We start from the raw sequence: 24,451 nt of genomic DNA, 5'->3' as shown, positions 1-24,451 counted from the left end.
AGTAAGTGAAGGGACCACCTTTAACGAAATAGGTGATAGAAAGCCAGCTCTTGTTCCCTTCCTGGAGTTTTCCTAGTAATGCTAAAGAAGTGATTTCCCATCTCTATTCTGAATAATCTCTTTTAATGTTTCCCAGCCTCCATGGGATTTCCCCGTGGTCTCCCGTTCCAAGTACAAAGCAGATCAGGTTCTTCTAGAGATCAACCAACTCTGTGCCAGATGCCGCAAGGCATGATTAAAAATGGATGGAAATTCTCTGAAGGAACGTTGCAGCCTGAACATCAAGTCTATATTTATCTCAGGAAACTCTCTTTCAGGACAAATTTCCAGAAACTGCAATAACTCGTGCAAAATCCATGTAACTGGTTTGTACAATGTGAACTATGCGCTCCTGTTCACATGTTCTACATTCTGGTCATCTTAAAATACAGGCAGTCCTCGATTTACAACAGTTTATTTAGTGACCATTCAAAGTTACAATGGCATAAAAAGTGACTTATGACTGTGTTTCACACTTATGACCATTGCAGCATCCCCATGGTCAGGTGATCAAAATCCAGATACTTGGCAGCTGACTCATATTTAGGATGGGTGCAGTATCCCAGGTGATCAATCACCTTTTATGACTTTCTGACAAAGCAAAGTCAATGGGAAAGCCACATTCGCTTAACAAGCGTGTTACTGACTTAACAACTGCAGTGGTTCACTTAACAACTGTGGCAAGAAAGGTTGCAAAATGGGGCAAAATTGACTTAACTGTCTCAAGAACCGAAATTTTGGGCTCAATTGTGGTCGCACGTCGAGGACCACCTGCAGTGGAAACCCAAAACGTTTCTTTTGGGTTGCGTTTCTTTTGAAGACAGTTTGCTTCTCACCCAAGAAGCTTCTTCAGCCATTGAAAATGGTTTCAATGTCTCTCTAAAACAGGGGTAGGCAACCTCGGCTCTTTTATGACTCATGGACTTCAACTCCCAGAATTCCTGAGCCAGCTGGCTCAGGAATTCTGGGAGTTGAAGTCCATGAGTCATAAAAGAGCCGAGGTTGCCTGTCTTGTCTTGTTAGTTGCGAAGTCGTGTCCGACCCATCGCGACCCTATGGACAATGTTCCTCCAGGCCTTCCTGTCCTCTACCATCTTCTGGAGTCCATTTAAGCTCACGCCTACTGCTTCAGTGACTCCATCCAGCCACCTCGTTCTCTGTCATCCCCTTCTTCTCTTGCCCTCAACCTTTCCCAGCATTAGGCTCTTCTCCAGTCAGTCCTTCCTTCTCATTAGGTGGCCAAAGTATTTGAGTTTTAGCTTCAGGATCTGGCCTTCTAAAGAGCAGTCAGGGTTGATCTCCTCTAGGACTGACCGGTTTGATCGCCTTGCAGTCCAAGGGACTCGCAGGAGTCTTCTCCAGCACCACAGTTCAAAGGCCTCAATTCTTTGGCGCTCAGCCTTTCTTATGGTCCAGCTTTCACTGCCATACATTGCAACTGGGAAGACCATCGCTTTGACTATACGTACTTTTGTTGACAAAAGTGCATTGAGGTTGCCTACCCCTGCTCTAAAAGAATGCAAGCACCATCTAGCTCAGGGGTCTTCAAAAACTCAGCCCTTTTATGACTGTTGGACTTCAACTCCCAGAATTTCTCAGCCACCATGCCTGGCTGAGGAACTCTGGGAGTTGAAGTCCACGAGTCATAAAAGGGCCAAGTTTGAAGACCCCCCCCTGAGCTAGATGGCGCTTGTATTCTTTTAGAGCAGGGGTCTTCAAACTTGGCCCTTTTATGACTTGTGGACTTCAACCCCCAGAATTCCTCAGCCAGTCACGTTAGCTGAGGAATTCTGGGAGTTGAAGTCCGCAAGTCATAAAAGGGCCAAGTTTGAAGACCCCTGTTTTAGAGAGTCATTGAAACCATTTTGGAGGTTTACCTGAGTCCTCAGGGTCACCTGAGAAATGAAAACGTGCGTGTGTGGAGCCTTCTTGGCTGCAGACGTGTACGGGTAGAGGGAATTTGGCAGTGGAAAAGTCACCAAAAGCACCCACCGAAGGGAAGGGCCCACGAGAGGTTTCCCTCCCGCTCCCACCCCTCAGGAATGCCAATGACGTCATCGTCCGCGAAAGATGAGCCGGCCCGGGAGGGGCAGGGGAAAGGCCAGGCAGCCAAAAAAAAAAAAAAACAAGAAACAAAACCCGCCGAGCACCTGGGCTGATTGCGTCACCGCCTTCTTCCTTGTGACGCAGCAGCGCGGGACGCGGCGAGGAAAGGGGGCGGGGCGAGCAGGAAAAGGATGACCGCATGTCACGTGCAGGGGCGTCGAGGGGTGTGGCCCCCGCCACCACCACCCCTTTCTCCCCGCTAGGTGGAGCGCGTCACGTTGGCCTAGCGCAGGGGTAGGCAAGCTCGGCTCTTTTATGACTCATGGACTTCAACTCCCAGAATTCCTGAGTCAGCGTAGCTGACTCAGGAATTCTGGGAGTTGAAGTCCATGAGTCATAAAAGAGCCGAGGTTGCCTACCCCTGGCGTAGCGGGAAGGGGGCGGGGAAAGAAAAAAAAAAAGAAAGAAAGAGGGCCGGGCCGAGGGAGGGCCCCCCCCGTTTAAAAAGGGGGTTGTGTGGGAGAAATGGTGGCGGTCACGTGATCCGGGCGTCCCGGAAAGACCTGGGAGGCGGCTTCTTCGGCGGCCATTTCCCCGCCTGTGGCTTGAAGGCGACGCCCACTCCGGCGGGCGGGCGTCAGGAGCGGAGGCGGCCTTCTCCCGGGTGACAGGCCCGGCCCCTCCGGAAGGCGGAGCGCGCAGCCGGGCGTCCAAGGCTAGGTGGCGGCGGCGGCGGCGGCGGCGGCGTTGGGGCCGGCCGGGGCTGTCCGCCCTCCTTCTCCTCCTCCTCCCTCTTTCCCATCCCCGCTTCCCCGCCAGGAGCAGCCGCGGCCTCGCAGGGAGCTGGGCAACCATGTCGGGGCAGAGCCTGACCGACCGCATCACGGCGGCGCAGCACAGCGTGACGGGCTCGGCCGTCTCCAAGACCGTCTGCAAGGCCACCACGCACGAGGTGATGGGCCCCAAGAAGAAGCACCTCGACTGTGAGTCCCGACGCCGCCTCCTCCTCCTCCTCCTCCTCGTCCCGGGGCTGCCCTTTCCAGCCCACCCCGCTTCCTCCTTCACGGCCTCCCCTCGCTTGGGGGGAAGGGGGCGCCGCCGCTGCTGTCGCCCCTCCTCGGCCTCCCTTTCGGGGCGGCGGAGTCTCCCCGACCCCCTTCTTGCCCTGGGGGGCTCCTCCCGCGCGCCCTCGTCGGGGAGGGAGGGAGGCAGGCAAACTTTGGACCCGCTGCCAGCTCTTTGCCGAGCCCTGGGATTGCTTTTCCTCCCTCCCGTCCTCTCTCTCTTTCTTTCTTTCTTTCTTTCTTTCTTTCTGTCTGTCTGTCTGTCTGTCTGTCTGTGTAAATTACTAACAAAGAATTAAGGGAGACTAAGATGCATTTCTGACTCTTTAGTCTTCATCAGTCAGTCATACCCTTCTGAGATTCGAACCTGGGCTGATTGCATATTAGGCAGTTTTTTTTATATATATATATATAAATTCCATTTATATCCCGCCCTTCTCCGAAGACTCAGGGTGGCTTACAAACTTAGCAGTAGCCTTCATTCTATGTATATGCCTTTTGCGGGTTTTTGTTTTTGTTTTTTTGTTTTTTCACAACTCTTGGAAGAAATTTGCCTTGATAAATGAGAAATGGAATGAAAAAAATAAAATAAAATCGCCTGGTTGGACTGGCCGCAAAAGAAAAGAGGAGCCCCCCCCCGAAGCTTGCCCCCCCCTTCAAGCCTTCCGCCCCTTCGTTAGGCATCCTTTGCGAAAAAATTTATTTTTAATCCCATTTCTATCCCGCCCTTCTCCGAAGACTCAGGGCGGCTTACAATTTAAAGTACAAATCAATGTGCTTAGGCAATAGCCTTCATTCTGTGTATATGCCTGCTTATTAGGGCATATACATTATTAGGGCATATAAATTAAGAACAAACGAAGAAAAAACCCAACCTTAAAACAAATTCAGCACCATTAGTCTGATTAGTCCCTCTGATGCCACGCTGGGCTTTCTGCGGGGTTTTTTTTCCCTTCGCTGCTTGACAGGCTGCCTTTTAATTTTGGCTTCTGAATGAATTTTTTTCTCCCCTGTGCTTCCCCCCCCTCCTTCCCTCCCTCCTTCCCCCCTAATGTCTTAAATCTGCATTTTTGTGGCAGCTTCTGCCCAGAGTTCTTTGTAATTTAAGCCTGCCACCATCTCTGTTTTTATCTGAAGAAGTTGTTTCACCTCCTTCCAACTGTTCGGTTCTTGGACTATGTCTACAGGTAGTCCTTGACTTAACAGCAGTTTGTTTAGTGACCGTTTGAAAGTTACGAGGGCACTGAAGGAAGTGGCTTACCACTCTTTTTCACACGGACGACCACTGTAAGCCATCCCCGTGATCACGTGATCAAAACTGAGATGCTTGGCAACTGACTCATATTTATGACGGTTGCGGTGTCCCTGTGTCATGGGATCCCCTTTTGCAACCTTTTGACAAGCAGAGTCAATGGAGAAAGCCAGATTCGCTTAACAATCGTGTTGCTGACTTAACTGCAGAAATTCACTTAACAACTGCAGCAAGAAAGGTCGCAAAATGGGGCAAAGTTCACTTAAATGTCTTACTTAACAGAAAATGGACTCAGTGGAGGTTGTAAGTTGAAGACTACAGTGATGGTGAGGTGGGTGGCATATAAATTTAATAATAAGAATAAGAATAATAATAATTGGAAGGGACCTTGGAGGTCATCTAGTCCAACCCCCTCCACAGGCAGGAAACCCTATACCATTTCAGACAAATGGCTGTCCAGTCTCTTCTTAAAAACTTCCAGTGTTGGAGCATTCACCGCTTCTGGAGGCAGGTGGTTCCACTGGTTAATTTTTCTAACTGTCAGGAGGTTTTCTCCTTAGTTCTAGGTTGCTTTTCTCCTTGACTAGTTTCCAAATTTAATAAATATTGTGGGTGGTTTCACTATTGTTCCCCTCCCTTCCCCAATTTTAGTTTAATCTTGGCTATTCAGGAAAGTTGAGAAGTTGAAATCACTTTTCTGGTTTTGCCCTGGTCCTGCCTTCAGCACAATAGAGATAAATTTGAATTAGGTGTCTCTAATTGCAAAGGCAGTATAAATGATAATTGAAAAGATTAAGCAGTTGTTTAGGAAGCCAACACTAGTACTACACCTATCAGCAAGACTTTTGCTTTCCTCTGAATTAAATATTGAGTAGTTTTTAATGAAGTCATGGGGAGGGATCATATGATCTACATATTGGGTATCCATTATCACGAGGGTAGGATTATCCTTGATGTTACCTATATTACCCCTAAAGAGTTTTAATGAAAAAATGTTTTTGTCTCTCTTTTCATGCCATTTCATAACATAAGATGCATTGCAACATTAGGATAATTTCATTTACTACACTCTCAAATTAACAAGTGAAGCTAGTTAGCTTCAAGAGCTTCTTCCTGTTAATATGTAGGATCAGTCTTCAATTAAATGGGTTACATATGACAGGGAAAGCTAGCATTTGGTAAAACCACATTTTATTGACTGGCTTTTCTGACTTAAAATTGGGACTATGCCTATTACAAACCTATGTGAAATGACCTCATGGTGTTGTATAAAGTAGATCTTTGCATTCTGAGAACTTAATTGCAATTCAGAACCATCATCTAGTTCTAAGATGGCGGCGCCTGGAATCGCTGCGGCTGCATTTGCTCTTGAAGGCGAATAGGTTTGGGAGGGATAGTAAGGGCTATAGGCCACATGATCAGGAAGATTTTAATGTGTTTGAGCAACATGGTGGAACTAAGGTAACATACGACCGACAATCTTAGCTGGCCTGGCGAGTTTCTAGTTGTTTTGGAACTGTTGGTGAGACCGTTAAAAGTTGTTGGCGCTGTTTGAATTTGTTCTACCAGCAGCAAGATCTGACTGCTGGCCCAGTGATGGATTGTATTGCAAATCAGGGCTGTTTCCAGAGGAGGCAGAGAGGACCTGGAGCTTATGGAGTGAAGGAACTGGATGAGGCTGTCGGCAGGCCCAGAGGAAGAGAGAGAGGCTTTTGGAGGATTTGGTGGCGGCGGCAGCAGCGTGCTCCAGGGGTGAAAAGAAGCAAGGCCTCTTTAAGGAAAGGGTGGAAGAGTCAGCATCAGAAAAAGGAAAGAAGGCAAGGTTGTCAGAATACAAGCTAACTTGAGGGCTAATCCACATGGACCCCATTTCCATCTGTCCTGTTTGCCATCGTTCACTCCCTAGAGACTAAAATGGACAATGTGAAATTTGAGCGGGCCCCGAACAAGGAGTATATATCGCAGGTGGTGACCCTTTGAGAGCTGTATGCAACGAAATTTCATTTTGATGTATGCCGATTGGTGTACATTCAAAGTGACAATAAAGTTATCATCATCTCTCCAGCATTTTTGCACAACTTACAGTCTAGATCAGGGGTGTCAAACTGCCGGTCCGCAGGCCGGATGCGTCACACATAAGCCATGCCCACTCCATTGCCGGCAATGGCAAAACTGTCCCAGTACGTTGCGTTGACATCATGTGACATCGTGAGTTTGCCATGTCTGGTCTAGATCAAACTTGAAGAATGATTTCATGTGATTAATTTTCCACAGATTCCATGCTTGTAGGGTCTCTGTTTTGCATTTATAGATCATTGACCCCAAACATGCTATTTCCTTCACTTTCTTTTGATTCTTTGTTCCTTAGAAAATATCTGAAAAATGAGGAGAGTTTCTGGCAAATAACATATTTTGGCCTATGTTTCAGGGTTTTTTAAATGTTTATTAGATATTATAATGGTCAGTAAATGCTTTCAGGCTGGCTTAAAGCAGTGTTTCTCAACCTCAGCAACTTCAAAATGTGTGGACTTCAACTCCCAGAATTCCCTAGCCAGCAAGGCTGACTGAGGAATTCTGGGAGTGAAAGTGTGCACATCTTTTTGCTGAAGTTGAAAAACACTGATTTAGAGAATAGTTTGGAAAAGTCTCTTACTAATGTGTGAAACTTGAGAATCTCAGTTTTAAGTGCACTTGGACACTAGGCACATTTTTCTGAAAAGCACTCTTCTCAATACCTGTGTTGAATACAGTTCTTTAGTCAAAAAAAGAGGCGAGGGTTGATTTTTTTCCTTTACTACCTTCATTACTTTGAACCATGATTTAGAGCTTTTTGTATTGAGAAGAGTACATCCATTGCTCTCTTCAGGATTCAGCTGTAGGGAACTGAGCCTAGTGTTTTGTGTTTGACAATTCATTAAGGTAGCAAAGAAGAAAATTAGTGCTCTAACTAGCAATAATGAAAGCAATATCTTTAGATGTTACATGCCACAATATTTATGAGGAAGGCTAGATTTTGTTAATGCGTGTGGTCTTATAACCCTATCTAATGTCAGAAAGGAACTTTCAGCCAACTCAGGTTGGCAAGCAAGTTAGTAGAAGAGAGCTGGGCATTTAGCATATAATTTAGACTGTTGGGAGTATTGAAAAGCTTTTTGTGCCATTTATTCAAGATGCAGTTGCATTTGTCTCCTAAATGCCGATCTGGATTTCTTGTTTTTAGTCTGCCAGGTGGTTCTGTTCTTGAGAAATAGTTCAGAATACTTAGCCTCTTAATCCCCATTCAAAGTGCTCCTTTCCCCCACCTATCATCCATAACTAACTGATTAACAGAATAACAGAGTTGGAAGGGACCTTGAAGGTCTTCCTAATCCAACCTGTTCAAGCAGGAAACTCTATACCAGTGATGGCAAACCTTTTAGAGACGGAGTGCCCAAACTGCAACCCAAAACCCACTTATGTATCGTCGGGTACCGGGTGGGCATGGCCCATTGGGTGGGTGTGACCCATTGGGTGGGCAGGCTGCAATGGTAATGGCAGACTGGATGGGACTAAAAAGTTCCATCAATTCCAGCTTTGCGAGATCTTTTTTTTCCTGCAAGAAGTTGAAATTGATTGATTGATTGAACTTTTTTTTTTTTGCACAAGGTGTTGGAGACCTAAATTGAAAAGGTTTTATAAAACCCAGCTGAAGGCCTAGGACTGGGATGATGGCACGCGTGCCTACAGAGAGGGCTTTGCGTGCCGCTTGTGGCACACGTACCATAGGTTCGCCAGCTCACTCAGGAATTCTGGGAGTTGAAGTCCACGAGTCATAAAAGAGCCAAGGTTGCCTACCCCTGAACTAGACATACCCAGTTCCTGCAACTGGGCTAATAGGTTCTTGGTCACTTTATTATATAAACAAAAGCATAGAGAATGTTTGAGTTGTTCACTGTAACAGGAGTTGTGTTCTTCCATTAATTATACTGCAGAATACACACACACACACACGTGTGTGTAATTTTTTTTTGGATTGCTAACAAAGAATTAAAGGGAAACTGATATAGCTATTTCAAACTCATTTGTTCTCATCAGTCAGTTCTAAATACTTAACAAACACTTAACACACACACACACACACACACACACATATATATATATATATATATATACACACACACACACACACACACACACACACACATATATATATAATTTATGCTGCCTCTATAAGATTCAGGGAGAAACACCTGGAATTTGGAATGCTACAGCTTTCACTTGCTTGATTGCATCTGCCCTTCCTGTGATTTGTCTACTCGTTTTCTGTGAGCCGCATCTGTATACTAAATCCTTTAACTAACATTTATTTGATATAGGAACGCTGCAGCTTTCCAGTAATGCTTTTACCATATGCTCTGCTGTCTTTGGAATCCCAGGACTGAAAAATCCCCTGCTATGCTTTTTTTGTAATTCCCCACACTCGTTCTTTTTTATAACTCAACTCATTAATGCAATGAAAATAACTTTATACCTGCTCAGTATATGCTCATAGTGTTGTAATAATTGCCTTGTGGTTTGGAATAGAACAAAATCTGGATAGGATAATCCCAGGGAGACAGGGCTGTAGGAGATGACCAGGTTGAGCTTGAGGGAGGGAGGGGTCAAACGCACCATCAGTCTGGAATTCCTTTGTCCCCACAAGAGATCAAAGTCCAGCCCATCTTGAATTCTGTTGACTCTTATTTACCACCAATTTGCTTTGACTGTTAGTAGTTCAGATTCTGGTAGAGACTGTTAGAATGTACAAACCTGTATTCATTTGAACTGCCTTGACTCCTGATTTCCTGCACTTAAGAAGGACTTTGGCTAAGACAGTTGCTTTGGCAAGATCGGTCCTATTTCTTTCACGGGGCTTTTCTACAATGAGGGCCAGACTTGAACCGTGTAATTTGGATGCAGCTGCTGAAGTCTAGCTGGATTGTATAATGTGAGACTTCACAAGCATTGCAGCTTGAGCTGAGGCATGCAGAGTGATTCTGAAGTTCTTAACATTTTCCAGTTTGTGGTTCTGATGCTTTCTAGAAGGCTTAGAAAAAGTGATGGGCGCTTTTAAGTGGCTTTCCGAGTTTCGCGATGGTTTTGTACTTGAAGATGCCAGCATGTACTTTAGCCAAAATGCAGTCTCATTGGTGAGAGATGTCTTTATTGTTCTCGTATTTATCACAGATAGTCCTCGACTTATGACCACAATTGACCCCAAAATTTCTGTCGCTAAGTGAGGCAGTTAAGTGAGTTTTGCCTCATTTTGCACACTTTCTTGCCACAGTTGTTAAGTGAATCACTTCAAGTTAAGTTAGTAGCTTAGTTAAGTGTGTCTGGCTTCCCCGTTGACTTTGCTTGTCAAAAGGGCGCAAAGAGGGATCACATGACCTCAGGACACGGTAACCGTCATAAATACATGCCAGTTGTGAAACATGTGAATTTTAATCGCATGACCATATAGGGAATGCTGCAACGGTCCTAAGTGTGGAAATACTCATATGTCACTTTTTCCAGCAACGTTATAACCTTGAACAGTCATTAAACGAATGGCTGTAAGTTGAGGACCTTCTGTAATGATGCTGTGTGAAATAGGATTAATTAATTGGTCCATGGTGTCAGTGTCATTTTTCAGGTCCCAGTTGGTGTATCTTTTGCATAAAGTTTGGTGCTTTGGAAATCAGTTGCTTAAGGCAGTGTTTCTCAACCCTGCCAGCTTTAAGATGTGTGGTCTTCAACTAACTCCCAGAATTGAAGCTGTGCTGGCTCAGGAATTCTGGGAGTTGAAGTCCACATATCTTAAAGCTGGCAAGGTTGAGAATCACTGCCTTAATCACCCAGACCTTTGGATTTGCCAGATGCTTTTCTGTATTGCTTTTATGTTTGCATTATTTTACAGTTTTGTGGCAATTTTGTAAATCACCCTGTTTATTCACGAAGGGTGGCATAGAAATCCAATTAATAAGTGAAGTCTTTTCTTTCTCACACTAGGATTATAGTTAATCAGTTTCTAACCGGTATTACACACCTGAGTGCTTAGTAGTTTCCCTAAATGAGGTCATGTAAAAAAACTTTTTGCAAGCCTGATTTTTTTTATTGACAATAGAGGTGCTTTTCTAATGAGCTTGCTTGAGGGTTGAAATCATTTGGAACAAAGTTGCTGCAGTAAAATGACCTTTTGAAGAATTGTTATTTACACATATGGACTGAAATTTTGTTTTTAGAAATTTTCCCATTGTTTACAGCAAATTGTGCATCATCACTTTAACCTGTGTTGTCCCAGAAACCAGTTTTATTTCACGGGGCCTGATTTCAAGAGAGATTTGGACTCTTCATTGATGCTGGACAAACAGCTGTTAACACTAGTTTCTCATTTTGAAGTAGGAATAAAAATAGCCCCCTGGTATATTTAGGTGTGCCTCTATGGCATTGTGGAAATCAGTTTGCAAATTAAATGTTCTGACTGAATGTTAAAGTTTTAGTAACCACACTGAACAGCTGTCTGCAGTATACTGTAATCATTCCACCTCACCCATATACATTATGTGCTTCTTGCTATTTCTAACCTTAACACTAAAATTTTGTCTTGCTTAAAAAAACCTTCCTTTCATTCTAAAACTAGCTGTTTTAGAACCGTCTATGTTTTCTTAAAATAGCAACTTCAAAATTGGTGGGTGGCGCTAATAGCAAGCAACTTAAAGTACGTTTCTCATGTGTTTTAGATTACAACTCTTGTCCTACATTAGCAGTGCTGCCTGACATTTATGGAAACTGTAGTCCTGATACCTTAATTGGATGAGATTGGTATGTTTGTGTTAAAAAGGAAACTCCAGTTAAAAGGCCTTGCATACTATAATTTTCCTATTATGCCAGAAGCAGATGTGCTTAAGCCTAAGGATTGACCAGCATTATTGCTGTCACGCAGAAGTCTTGGGCAGAGACATGGGTATTGTTTTTATCACAGTGTACATACTGAATAAAACTATATATTATTAAGAAACCTAATCCTTGTTTGAACTTTAGGATGACAAATGGGCTTTCACATGGATGGAATGCCCAGTTTGGCAATCTTGAGGAGAATGCATATGGTTGATTGATTTATATTTATAATAATAATATATTGGAAGGGACCTTACAGGTCTTTCAGTCCAACCCCCTGCTCAAGCAGGAAACCATTTCAGACAAATGGCTGTCCAGTCTCTTCTTAAAAACCTCCAGTGTTGGAGCATTCACCGCTTCTGGAGGCAGGTTGTTCCACTGGTTAATTGTTCTGACAGGAAATTTCTCCTTAGTTCTAGGTTGCTTCTCTATTTGACTAGTTTTCATCCGTTGCTTCTTGTCTTGCCTTCAGGTGCTTTATTTTATTTGCATCCCGCCTTTATTTTTGCAAATAACTCAAGGTGGTGAACATATCCAACACACCTTCCTCCTCCTAGTTGCCCACAACAATTCTGTGGAGTTGGGCTGAGAGAGAGTGACTGGCCCAAAGTCACTCAGCTGGCTTTCATGACTTAAGGCGAGACTGCAATTCATTTTTCTTGTTCCGCAGTGTTCCGTGTACTTTGGCCAGTGGTGGGATTCAGCCAGTTTGCACCAGATCAGCAGAACCAGTAGCTAATTTTTTGTTGCCCAGGCCCAGAATGGACTTCCGGAAGTGGCATCCACACAGAGAACCGGTTCACCTATTTGAATCCCACCACTGGCTTTGGCGTATAGTCACGTTGGCCACATGACCACGGAATTGTAGCTCTTGACTTACTATTCAGATTTACAACAGCACTGAAAAATGTAACTGAGGACAATTTCTCACATGATTATTGTAGCATCCCTATGGTCATGTGAGCAAAATTCAGACGTTTGTAACTCGTTCATATTTATGACAGTTGCAGTGTGTCCGAGATCATGTGATCGCTTTTGCAACCTTCTGACAAGCAGTCTAAATGGAGAAGCCAGATTCACTTAACAACCGGGTTGCTCACTTAACAACTGCAGTGATTCACTTAACAACTGTGGCAAGAAAGGTCGTAAAATGGGGCAAAATTCACTTAACAACAGTCTCATTTAGCAATTGAAATTTTGGGCTCAACTGTGAATGTAAGTCAAGGACTACCTATAGTTCAAACTATTGTTCAGATAATATATTCATTCAGTTTCAGATGAGTCCCATAAATCTGAGTGTAAAAAAACAATGCCAGACTATATTATCTGATACTGTTGGCCATCATAAGTTTTTTACTGAACTTATGCATTAGCATGCAAACTATCATTATTTCAGAAGTTCATTCATTGGATTGTTCTCTAGTGCTATAATAGTTTAAGTAATAATTCAATTCAAAATGGTCTGTTAGTAGTTTTTTTTCTTTATTGTCCTAAATAACAATTGCCTGATATCAATAAGATTTTCAGATTGCTTAGAAAATATACTTTAGTTTAGTAATGTTTTGCTTGGGGTGTGTGTGTGTGTGTGTGTTCGTGTCTATGTAATTGTTTGTAAGTATAACATGTTAAGTGTTCAAGTAACTTATTACAAATTTGGTTTTTTTCACCAGAAGAATTTTTTGCTAGCAGTTGAGTTTCAAACAATTTCAATTACTTCTCTAACACTGCTTCTGTGTCATCTGATCAGTCTTGTTTCAATGAGAGCTCTAGTTTGTTTAAAGATATTCAATCACTGTATTGATCTGCAGCCCAGTACTTTGTGCTAAATGATGCTCAAAAATGCCCCAAATCTCAAAGTATTGCCAAGCCTATTATAACATTAGATCCCCAGAAGATACTAAGAGTGAGATTTACAAATTCTTGTGAGTTTTATTGCTGTTTTACAGGGGTGGGGGAAATAGATATGCTCCTCATACAGTAGCATTTTGCTGATGCTGGGAAAGATTGCCTCCTAAAATCTTACGGTATTGGAAATATAAGAAGAATTCAGCCTCAACCAGTCATATTCACACAGCATGCTATCCTTCCTTCCTTCCTTCCCTGATTGTCCCTTGTACAAGCCTTAACTTGTTTTGTCCTGGTGATTTTGAACTTTGGCTCTGCTTTATGGAATTAGATGCCCTCATGGTGTTATCCATCTCTGATCTAAACCTAGTTAGTCTTAGTTACTGATAGCTGTGACCTTGCAGAGGCCATATTGAATAATTTCATCTGTGACTATTTTAAAAGAAAAAAATGTTTTGTATTTTAAAAAGCCAACGAATGCATGCATTACCCTGTTTAACAAGCCTAACATAAATGTACTGAGACGGTGTCACTTGGTCTGATATGCATGATAATGGAGCAATATCGTGCTTAATATGCTGTGAATCCATACACATCTTTCATATTATAAAGAACATTTGTTTCAGGCTAAGCACATTTATGATTGCCACTTTGATATAATTCCAATCCCTGTTATAGAAGAAAGCAGGATAGGTTTCTTTCAAAATGTAATCTCTGCATAATCTCTCCGATTCTTTGACCATTTCTAATGATAGTCTGATTCCGGCTGTACTTTTTTTGGCTTGCAGTTTTATTTGCTGAATATTGTTCCAGCTAGTTAATGTTTCAATAGTGCTCAGGAAAATAAAATTCTAGGATTCTACTTCAAAACTATACCAGGGAGGGAAATACGTGGGCTTAAGTTGACATGCTACATAGCAACCATTTAAGGAAAACCTGCCCAAAAAACATACAGACTAAAAAAAAAACTATTCTGGTTATCTATGATTAACTTTGAAATATGCCCACACTAGTTACAACACAGAATTTGCTATGAGCTAATCCCTCTTCAGAAAGGTAGCTTGTTATTATTTCTCAGAAGCTATCAACCCTGTTTTGGGACAATAGGATGTGATCAACAACCCGGTGGTTTGCTAGGTTTTTTTTACATGCATATTCAGTCTGTGATAAAAGTTTCAGAAAGCTCAGCTGAGGCTAGATGACACATATTTGAGTCTGTCTGGAAATTCATTTCTTGGGCATGTGGGTGAATTGCTGATTACAGTGGGTTTTCAGATAATATGTCTGCAGGGGTTGTTTTTTTTAAAATGCAAATTGGGATTACTGATGAGATGCTGGTTATCTCTTGAGATAAGGTTCAGAACATGTTACCGTGTTGATTGTTTGTGATGTATAATAAAGCTAACAGCAGAAATGCTGTTTTGCATACTACTTGTCAAACAGATCTGAAATGCAAGTGAATTTGCCCCTAGCCAAAAGAACAGTTGAGAGATATGACGGAAATTGGCTATCCAATTGGAAAAGCAGGGAAGTACTTTTTGATATTTGCATATAAAATGAAGAGGTATGAAACTAATTAAAGCCAGTTCTTTAGCATTATTACTTCAAGAGTTTCTTACAATAAAGTATTCATGGTGTGCCTTCTAGTAAGCAGTTCACAGTGGGAAAGATTACATGAGAACTAACTGCAGGCAACTGATTTCCCTTTCAAAATTGTAGTTTCCCTGCTAGAGAAAAGATGGAAGCATAATTGTACATAATTGTGCATAACACTGTACAAACGGTGAGTTGGTTATGAAATCGAATTTGGCTTGGTCACTGGGACCAGAGATTATCCTGGGACACGTATACTTGCCTTCATTGGTGGGTTGGTTATGTTCATATTTTTCAGTGGTGATTTATTGAGCTATTCCTGTAAAAATAACATATGAACTTAATACAGGATATTGCATCAGTAATAGGTCATTTGTCACATTTTTTTTTAGTTGCGTTAAGCGCTTAAATGCGAACTTTGGCTAATGTTCTTCTATCATTGACCCTTTGCTCTACAGGATATTTAAAGAACAAATGGATTTTTTTTAAAAAAAAAAACGGGATTAGATTTTTCCAGAAAAGGACATGAAGCTGAAGAACAGCAGTGGAAATGTCAGGAAATCTGGAACAGTAGCCTTTCAAGATATATTGGTGTTGCTGCTTAACTTTCTCTCAGTTTCAGAGCTTCATAGTTTTAATTTGGTCTCTATAGTTAATCCTAAGAAGCATTATAGTTCCACTGCAATTAATAGGTTTCTTTTAATACTATTGGATACTATCTGAAGATTGAAAACAGTTTGTACAGACTTGTATGCCTTAACTTCAGTTTATATATTTTGAGTTATTTCAATAATGAGGTATTTAACCCTTGACACTTCCTTGGATAACTGGACTTTATGCAATGAGGGCTTTATAGATGGCAACCAGTAAACCAGTACCTTGAATTGCATCAGGGAAACTTATTTTTAATCATACAGCTTGCGGACCAAAGGTGTTACAGGGGCACAATGAGACTTACCCATAACTGCTTGTCTTGGCATGTGAAATAGCATAGAGTGGGTTATTGCCCACTTTGGATAAACCTACTATCAAAAACCTTGGAAAACGCGGTACGGTATATTACCATTGAAAAGGGACGGGGCAGTTTTTAATAGAGACATTTGAGTTACATCAGATTTATGGATCATGTCTTATCAGTGAATTAATTACAATAGCTAAATGGAGTCTCCCATATTCAGAGATGGTGTGTATAACTGGGAGCAGTAAGTGCAGTAAACAATTCAAGATTGGCAGCTGGATATTTTGCGAAAGAGACCGGGGATGTGGTTCTCGCTTTAATGTATTCGGAGCATCTGCAGTCGAGATGGGCAGTCTTATGTCAGTCGGGACACACTTCTAAATAAGATTTTTGGTCAGCTGAAGACCACAAGATTTCCGCTCTCAGTAGTAGAGTAGACACAATTGCTTTCTGAATGGCTGAAGTCAGCAGAGTCACCATCCTCTGGGCTGCCTACATTTTATTTCCTTGTAAATTCAGAATTCATAATTGAGCGTTCCACTTCCCACCAATCCCCATCAGCTGAATGCCTGCATTTAAGAAAGTTCAAGCTGTAACAAATTGCATTCTTTAAATTGCTTTGCAGTTTTGCTGTACTATATATATCAAAATGTCTGGCAAGCCCATTGGAACAAGTAAGCATGCATTTAGTTCTTTTAGAGCCCGTTGGTCCTCTGTGAGGCTTCCTCTTTAACCTCAGTATAGCTCGGTTTCATTGCAGTGATGGGAATTTGAATCTAGGCTTGGCGGATGCCGGTATGGTACAGTGCCCATTGTGCACTTAGGGAGACATGGCATGCCACTCCTCCATGAGGTTCTGCCCCTTGGGCATATGCATATTTAAAGCAAGAATCAAATGAGAGAGTAAATGTAAGGATCAGAGGAAGCATTATTTGTGGGAGCTGCCTCTCCAAGGAATGGCTTTGCTCCCATCAAGGCTTCCATGTTTAGCTTTGCTGTAATTAGCGAAAGCATCTCTGTTTTAGAAGCCTTTGGGTCTTGATGGATGGAAATTATCGATGCCAGATATGTAGGTCTGTTACAATATTTGTGTAAGCAACACTACGATACTTTACATATAGTCCTTGACTTATGACTACAATTGAGCCCCAAATTTCCGTTGTTAAGCAAGACAGTTAAGTGAGTTTTGCCCCATTTTTACGATCTTTCCTGCCACAGTTGTTAAATCCACCAGGTTCGCCTGGTGCGCCAGCTGCGGCCCTATCTGGACCGGGATGCCCTGTGCATGGTCACTCATGCGCTCGTGACCTCTCGTCTTGACTACTGTAATGCTCTCTACATGGGGCTTCCCTTGAAGACCACTCGGAGGCTCCAACTGGTACAGAATGCGGCCGCGAGAGTTGTCTTGGGAGTTTCCCGGTACTCCCATGTTACACCTTTGCTCCGTGAGCTGCATTGGTTACCAGTTGTCTTCCGGGTGAGGTTCAAGGTCTTGGTTATGATCTTTAAGTCCTTACATGGCATGGGTCCGGGTTACCTCAGGGACCACCTGCTGCCGGCGTCAACTCCCCTCCGCCCTGTGCGTTCCCACAGAGAGGGCCTCCTCAGGGTGCCTCCGGTAAGGGAATGCCGACTGGTGGCCCCCAGGGGGAGAGCCTTCTCTGTGGGCGCTCCGGCACTATGGAATCAACTGCCGGTGGAGCTCCAGATGACATCAGACCTCCGAACCTTCCGTCGCGGCCTAAAGACCCACTTATTCGAATTAGCTGGTCTGGCCTGATGGGGGAATATGGGCTTTTAAAATTGTTGTTTTTATTACTGTATTATTGTTTTTTATTTGGGCATCGGTTTAATCTTATTTTAACTTTTGTATCGTAATTTATATATGCCCTGTGAACCGCCCTGAGTCCCTAGGGAGAAGGGCGGTATATAAATTAAATAAAACTAAACTAAACTAAAACTAAACTAAATGAATCACTGCAGTTGTTCAGTTAGTAATAGGATTGCAGCGAATTGGTCTCCCCATTGGCTTAGCTTCTCAGAAGGTTGCAAAAGGAAATTACGTGAAGCCAGGGCACCATGACCGTCATTAATATGTGCCAGTTGTTAAGCATCCGATCGTGGATTGCGTGACCACAGGGATGCTGCAATGATCGTAAGCGTGAAAAACCTGGAAGTCCCTTTTTCCAGTGTCGTCGTAACTTCAAACAGTCACTGAATGAATGGTTGTAAGTTGGGGACTACCTGTATTTCTGTATTGACCTTATTGTTTGTGCCCCACCTACAATCTGTTTAAGACTTGGGCAGTTTTTAGAAATTTTAGCAATAAGAAATAAAAGCAGACATAAGATCTTGTGCTCAATACAGTGAAGACTGCTTAACGCATCTGCTGAAACCGTGCAGGATGACAATTAGCAGAAAGGTTATAATTACAACTAAGGCCTTCATTCCCTCCTTTTTAATAACAGGAAGAAAATGTTACTTTGATCAGCTGCATGCATTGCCATCTTAAGCTTTTGATTTCCAAACTTGTATTGGAATGTTATAATTCTAATACTTGTAAAAAAGCTTTTTCTCATCTATAAGATTTAACCTGCGCTTACATCCTCTTTATAGGGGATGTGTATTGTTGTATACTGTACCTGCAATCTCCTGCTGAAATATTAAACTCTCAGGATTACTTTTTTTTCTTTATATTTCTACTTTGGGCTTATTTTTATTACTGGCCATACTGAAAGCACTGTCGAAAGGATTGGAGTACAGTGACACAGTTGATAAATCACAACTTTTTAGTATATTAATAACAGGAAAGTGCATTCTCCAGGGCACTATTTTTTTATGTGTCCCAAAGAGAGAATTAACTACACTTGGTAATTTTATTTTAGGATTCTTTGAACTACTAAGATCCCTGGTTTGTGCAAAATTGACATTGTGGTTTAAATTCTAGTTTACTAAACAAATCCATATTTAAGCCTGGTTCCTTTTGGCATTTTGTTATAATTGTCCTTTAAGTGATAATTCCTGCTTCCTATCTAATGACAAATAGGAATCTCCTCAAGAAAATGTACTTTATAATTTGAGGATAGAAAGATCATCACATGGCCTGTTGCCATTTTATTTTAAAAGAAAAAAGAATCCTTACGTGTGGCACAACAAATCTAATGATTTTGAATTGATGCATATTATCTTTTGTTCAGCTACCTTTGAATGAAAATACTGGTAACTAGAAATTTCCTTTTAGCTGAGCTGGCTCTGATGACTAGTCTTAATGGAGATGTGAATGTAATTATCATGGCAACAATATAGAAGTAGTTACTCTCCTTTTTTAGGGGCATTATTTGATTTCCCAATTAGTTTTCCAGACATATTTCTAGTCTAGTGCCATCAATATAACGTCAAATTGTGTATGTATTTTTCTATTATTTCTGTTGTGAAAGTGGTTCCTGTACTTTATGGTTACTCTTGGGCAGGAATGGAATGGAATGGAATGGAATGGAATGGAATGGAATAGAATAGGAGCTGGAAGGGACCTTGGAGGTCTTCTAGTCTGCCCCCCTGCTCAAGCAGGAGAACCTATGCCATTTCAGACAAGTGGCTGTCCAGTCTTTTCTTTATATTTATATTTATTAAATTTTTATACCGCCCTTCTCCCAAAGGACTCAGGGCGGTGTACAGGGCAATAAGTATTAAAAGACAAAGTACAAAAGTTAAAAACAATTAAATATTATGCCCGATATATACAGTAATTAAAAACCATGTTAAAACCCCAACCCCATCAAACCAGGCCAGATTGCTCAAATAAGTAAGTTTTTAGATCCCGCCGGAAGGAGTGAAGGTCGGGGGCCATCCGGAGCTCAACCGGCAAGCGGTTCCACAGTTCTGGCGCGCCCACAGAGAACGCTCTCCCCCTGGGGGCTTTAAAACCTCCAGTGATGGGGCGCCCATGATTTCTGAAGGCAAGCTAGCTGTTCCACTGGTCAATTGTCCTCACAGTTAGGACATTTCTCCTTAATTCCAGGTTGCTTCTCTCTTTGATTAGTTTCTTTGATTAGTTTCCATCCATTGTTTCTCATCCTGCCTTCAGCTGCTTTGGACAATAATTTGCCCCCCTCTTCTTTGTGGCAGCCCGTCAAATACTGGAATACTGCTATCATGTCACCCCTGTTTCTTCTTTTCTTTAGACTAGCCAAAGCCATGTAATTCAAATATTGCATATATATTTTTTATAATAATTGCATTCATTTGATGCAGAATGTGCTCTCTCTGTCTTTATTGATGCACCTCAATGTAGTATTGTATGATGTCCTTTTAAAAACATTAGAAATGTTTACAAAAGGATTTCACTCTCCATTACTATTTCCCAACTTATATTGGTTGTCTGGTGAATAGTGGGAAATGAAGACTGAATATTTGAGACTTTTTGCAGAATTATCATTAAAAATTCAACAATAATTTATTGCTTGATTAAAAAAAGCAAGATTCAGAAGTTGCAACACAGATATTCCAGTTCACAGGACAATGCTGTTACCCATATTGTGTGACCTTTTAACGTTTCATCTTGCTCCGAACTTTTTCTGCTGGATATCTGCCCTCTTTACTTGAGTCAAGTAAATTTACTTGAGTCTAGTGAATGCCTGTTCAAATTAGATTTTTATTGCTATATTCTTCCCAGGTGGATCCAGAATGCTAGAAAATCAGTATAAATTTCGTGTAGACCAGGGGTCTTCAATGTTGGCCCTTTTATGACTTGTGGACTTCAACTCCCAGAATTCCTCAGCCAGCATGACTGGCTGAGGAATTCTGGGAGTCGGAGTCCACTAGTCGTAAAAGGGACAAGTTTGAAGACCCCTGTTGTAGACGGAAAATTTAGTTAGTTTTGTCTTGATGCTTATCAGCAAGAGTGCAGGGGAAAACCCTGGTGAATCAGACTAACATTCCTCCAAATCACAATTCTGATTTCTGGTGCCAATTTCGGAGATGGTTTTAAGAAACAGACAGGCATTTTGTGAAAACAGCAATCCCTGTCTCCCGCCTTCTAACAACCAGTATTCAGAGGCATATGGCCTCGCAATAAGGAACATTTAATCCAGCCGTCATAATAATGTTGATGGCAGCTACATGTTTGGAAGGATCTACTCAAATTCTAGCCAAAAGAATATCTTAGAAAATATGCAGAAGATAACTACTGTAGGGGTGTCAAACTGCCGTCCCGCGGGCCAGATGCGTCACGCTGAAACTGCGCCCACCCCATTGCCGGCAATGGGAAAAAAGTTGCGTTACGTGACGTCACGAGTTTGACACCCGTGAACTACTGTATATGAGAAAAAACTGTTAGGAATTTACAATAGACATCTCCCCCTAAGAGATACTTATACTCCAGTTCTGGTGTTCCAACTGCATTTCTTGGTAAGTGGCTCACTTTTAAGGCCAGTTACAGCATTCTGTGGTCACGTGATGTAATTTATTATTTTTTTTACTGGAAATTGGCCCCTTTAGCTGGTTTTGGCAAAAAAAAAACATTAACTTGCTTAACAACCATGGAATTCACTTAACAACCACTGCCAAAGAGGTTGTAAACCAGTTTGGTTTATTAGTTAAGAAATCAGGCTAAAAACCAGGAGATCCTTGTGTTCTAGTGGTGCCTTAAACACAAAAGCCATCTTGGGGGACTTTGGGCCAATCGCTCACTCTCTGCCCATCTTTCCTCACAGAGTTGTTGTTGTGGGAAAATACAGGAGGGAGGAGGAGTATTAGGTATGTTTTGCTGCCTTGAGTTATTTCTAAAAAATAATAATGGCAGGGTATAAATAATCAATACAATTAATCATGTGGGTGCTCAACAATTCTCATGACCTACAATGGAAATTCTGGGCTCCTTTAAGCTCAAAGATTACCTGTAATAGTAGGGCATATGGAAAAGTTGGAAATCTGTAATTTGGTTTTAACCACACTTGGAATACTGCATCCAGTTTTGGTCGCCATGATGTAAAAAAAAAAGATGTTGAGACTCTAGAAAGAGTGCAGAGAAGAGCAACAAAGATGATTAAGGGACTGGAAGCTAAAACATATGCAGAGCGGTTGCAGAAATTGGGTATGTCCAGTTTAACGAAAAGAAGGACTAAGGGTGACATGGGGCTGACGCAGAGAAGAGAGGGGTCAACCTATTCACCAAAGCACCTGAAAGCAGGACAAGAAACAATGCATGGAAACTAATCAAGGAGAGAAGCAACCTAGAGCTAACAATTATTCCTGACAGTGAGAACAATTAATCAGCGGAACAGCTTGCCTCCAGAAGTTGTGCGTGCTTCATCACGGGAGGTTTTTAAGAAGAGATTGGACAACCGTTCATCTGAAATGGTGTAGGGTTTCCTGCCTGAGCAGGACGTTGGACTAGAAGATCTCCAAGGTCCCTTCCAACTCTGTTATTCTGTTAACCATTCTTTGCATTTATCCTTTGAACAATTGGAATGTAAACTTGTACTGTGTTGCCTGGCTAATGATTGCCCTCAGAGATGATTAAATGCCCAGATAAACCTAAAGGTGTAAAGCAAATTATTAGGAGTCATAAAATCAAAGGGCCAAAGTTTCCCCTGCCTTGTTCTAGATTCTGTTGTCCCTCTGCTAGGAGAAGAAAAGTGAGAAGATGATTCCTTTCATACTGAATGTTTCTGTGTTCATCCAATATTAAAGCGACACTCGAATACAGAAACATTCAGCATCTTAGGGACTTTCAAGAGCATTTTGAATTTGAACTAGTTCAAATTTGCAGAGCTCCCTTTCGAGTTTGAAGCAGCTGTTTTGCATCTGGAGGGGCATGCTTTGATCCCTTTGGAAATAACTTGAATTATTTCATCATTCCACTCATTTTTGTTCATTAATATAAATCCACACACTTTGATGGCCCCAGGGTAACTTCCTTTCCACTGTATTCAAAGCCACATTCACACCTTCTGTGTCTGCTTTCCATTCATTCCAATGGAAGGTTAATTTTATCTTCTATTTTCTTACAGAACTCATGCTTTCTGTTCAGTCATTCTTTCCTTCTAGTTTTTCTTTCCTCTTCCATGGCGATTTGTCCCACAGATCCAGTTCTGTTGCTATCAGGAAATGCTCTGTCCCACAGTGCTTGTCATTATCGCTGCCTCCTTCAGTAATTCAGGTGTTTATAACAAACATTAACGCTTTTTAATACCGTAATAAACATTCTCTCTCTCTCTCTCTCTCTCTCTCTCTCTCTCTCTCTCTCTCTCTCTCTCTCACACACACACACACACACACACACACACACACACACACACACACACAAACGTGGTTGTTATTCGGAAAATAGGAGGAAAAAGGTGTGTTGGAGATGTTCCCCACCTTGAATTATTTGTATAAAGCAATTAAACCAGATCATTTCAACATTCAGTTTCTATGCAGAATACCAGCCACCATTCCTTGCGACCCAAACACTTTTTCTGTGCTTGCTTTTTACCCGTTCCCAACCGTTTGGCATATTCTTTCCCTGTATTTCATTTTTTTTCATAATTTCACAGAGTTTCTCCCAAATACTCACTTCTGATTCTTCCATTTTCACCTTTCACTGGCATGTAGCATAAAACTATCAGCAGCCAACATAGGCTTATTTTTTATATATCCTCAGCAGGGAAATTACATCATTGCAATTAGATCTACACTTTCATTTCCATGCATATATTCATCAACATTGCTTCATATTGCAGCTAGACTATCCTCATTGAGATTTATTATCTTTTCTCTTTCTCTTACTTTCATAGACACACATTTTTCACTTCACTTGATTTCATTTTTTATTCAAGTTAAGCAGCCCATGGCGAGGTAGATGGCAAATAAATTGAACAGAAAAATACATGAAATTAACTTACTCCTATTGCATTCAAATTACAATCTCACTTCTATAGTACTACAGTCTTTATTTACACATGTTGACCTTTGCCACCTCATGTGGTTGCTCTTTATAGCTTTAGTCAGATGCTGACTTTCACATAATGCCTCTAGTAATACAGGTAGTCCTCAACTTACAACAGTTTGTTTAGTGACCGTTCGAAGTTATAACGGCGCTGAAACGAGTGACCTATGACCGTTTTTTCACACTTCAAACCGTTGTAGCATCCCCATGGTCGCGTGATCAAAATTCAGATGCTTGGCAACTGATTCATGTTTACGGCATGAATGCCATAATGTCCCGGGGTCATATAATCACCTTTTGTGACCTTCTGATAAGCAAAGTCAAGGGGGAATAGTAGACTCCTTAACAAAGGTGTTACTAATTTAACAACAACCTAAGAAATGCAGATGATACCACTCTAATGGCAGAAAGTGAAGAAGAACTAAAGAGCCTCGTGTTGCGGGTGAAGAAGGAGAGTGCAAAAGTTGGGTTTAAACTAAACATTAAGAAAACCAAGATCATGGCATCTGGCCCTCTCAATTCCTGGCAAATAGATGGGGAAGAAATGGAGGTAGTGACAGATTTTATTTTCCTGGGCTCCAAGATCACTGCAGATGGGGACTATAGCCAAGAAATTAAAAGACGCTTGCTCCTGGGGAGGAAAGCCATGGCAAATCTAGACAGCACACTAAAAAGCAGAGACATCACCCTGTCAACAAAAGTGCTGTGGTCTTCCCAGTTGCAATGTATGGCAGTGAAAGCTGCACCATAAAAAAGGCTGAGCGCCAAGGGAATTGAGACCTTTAAACTCTGGTGCTGGAGAAGACTCCTGCGAGTCCCTTGGACTG

At 41.8% G+C, this 24,451-nt stretch overlaps 1 protein-coding gene across 7 annotated transcripts in view; it reads left to right on the top strand.

Moving 5' to 3' along the window:
• The first annotated feature begins 2,382 nt into the window (after positions 1 to 2,382).
• Positions 2,383 to 24,451, top strand: part of PICALM (phosphatidylinositol binding clathrin assembly protein) — a 76,475-nt gene continuing 54,406 nt past the window's right edge. For 3 of the 7 annotated variants that reach the window (XM_081327239.1, XM_081327237.1, XM_081327243.1), the window contains exon 1: positions 2,383 to 3,068. In XM_081327239.1, the coding sequence (XP_081183365.1) occupies positions 2,939 to 3,068 (130 nt within the window). In that variant the 5' untranslated portion in view covers positions 2,383 to 2,938. The remainder of the gene's footprint in view (positions 3,069 to 24,451) is intronic. The other 4 variants (XM_081327238.1, XM_081327240.1, XM_081327241.1 and 1 more) reach the window with 4 other exon arrangements.

The sequence above is a fragment of the Vipera berus genome (assembly GCF_964194415.1).
Source record: "Vipera berus genome assembly, chromosome: 4".
Classification (NCBI taxonomy): Eukaryota; Metazoa; Chordata; class Lepidosauria; order Squamata; family Viperidae; genus Vipera; species Vipera berus.
The sequence above is the reverse complement of the archived record's forward strand: the minus strand, read 5'-3'. Positions and strand labels throughout refer to the sequence as shown.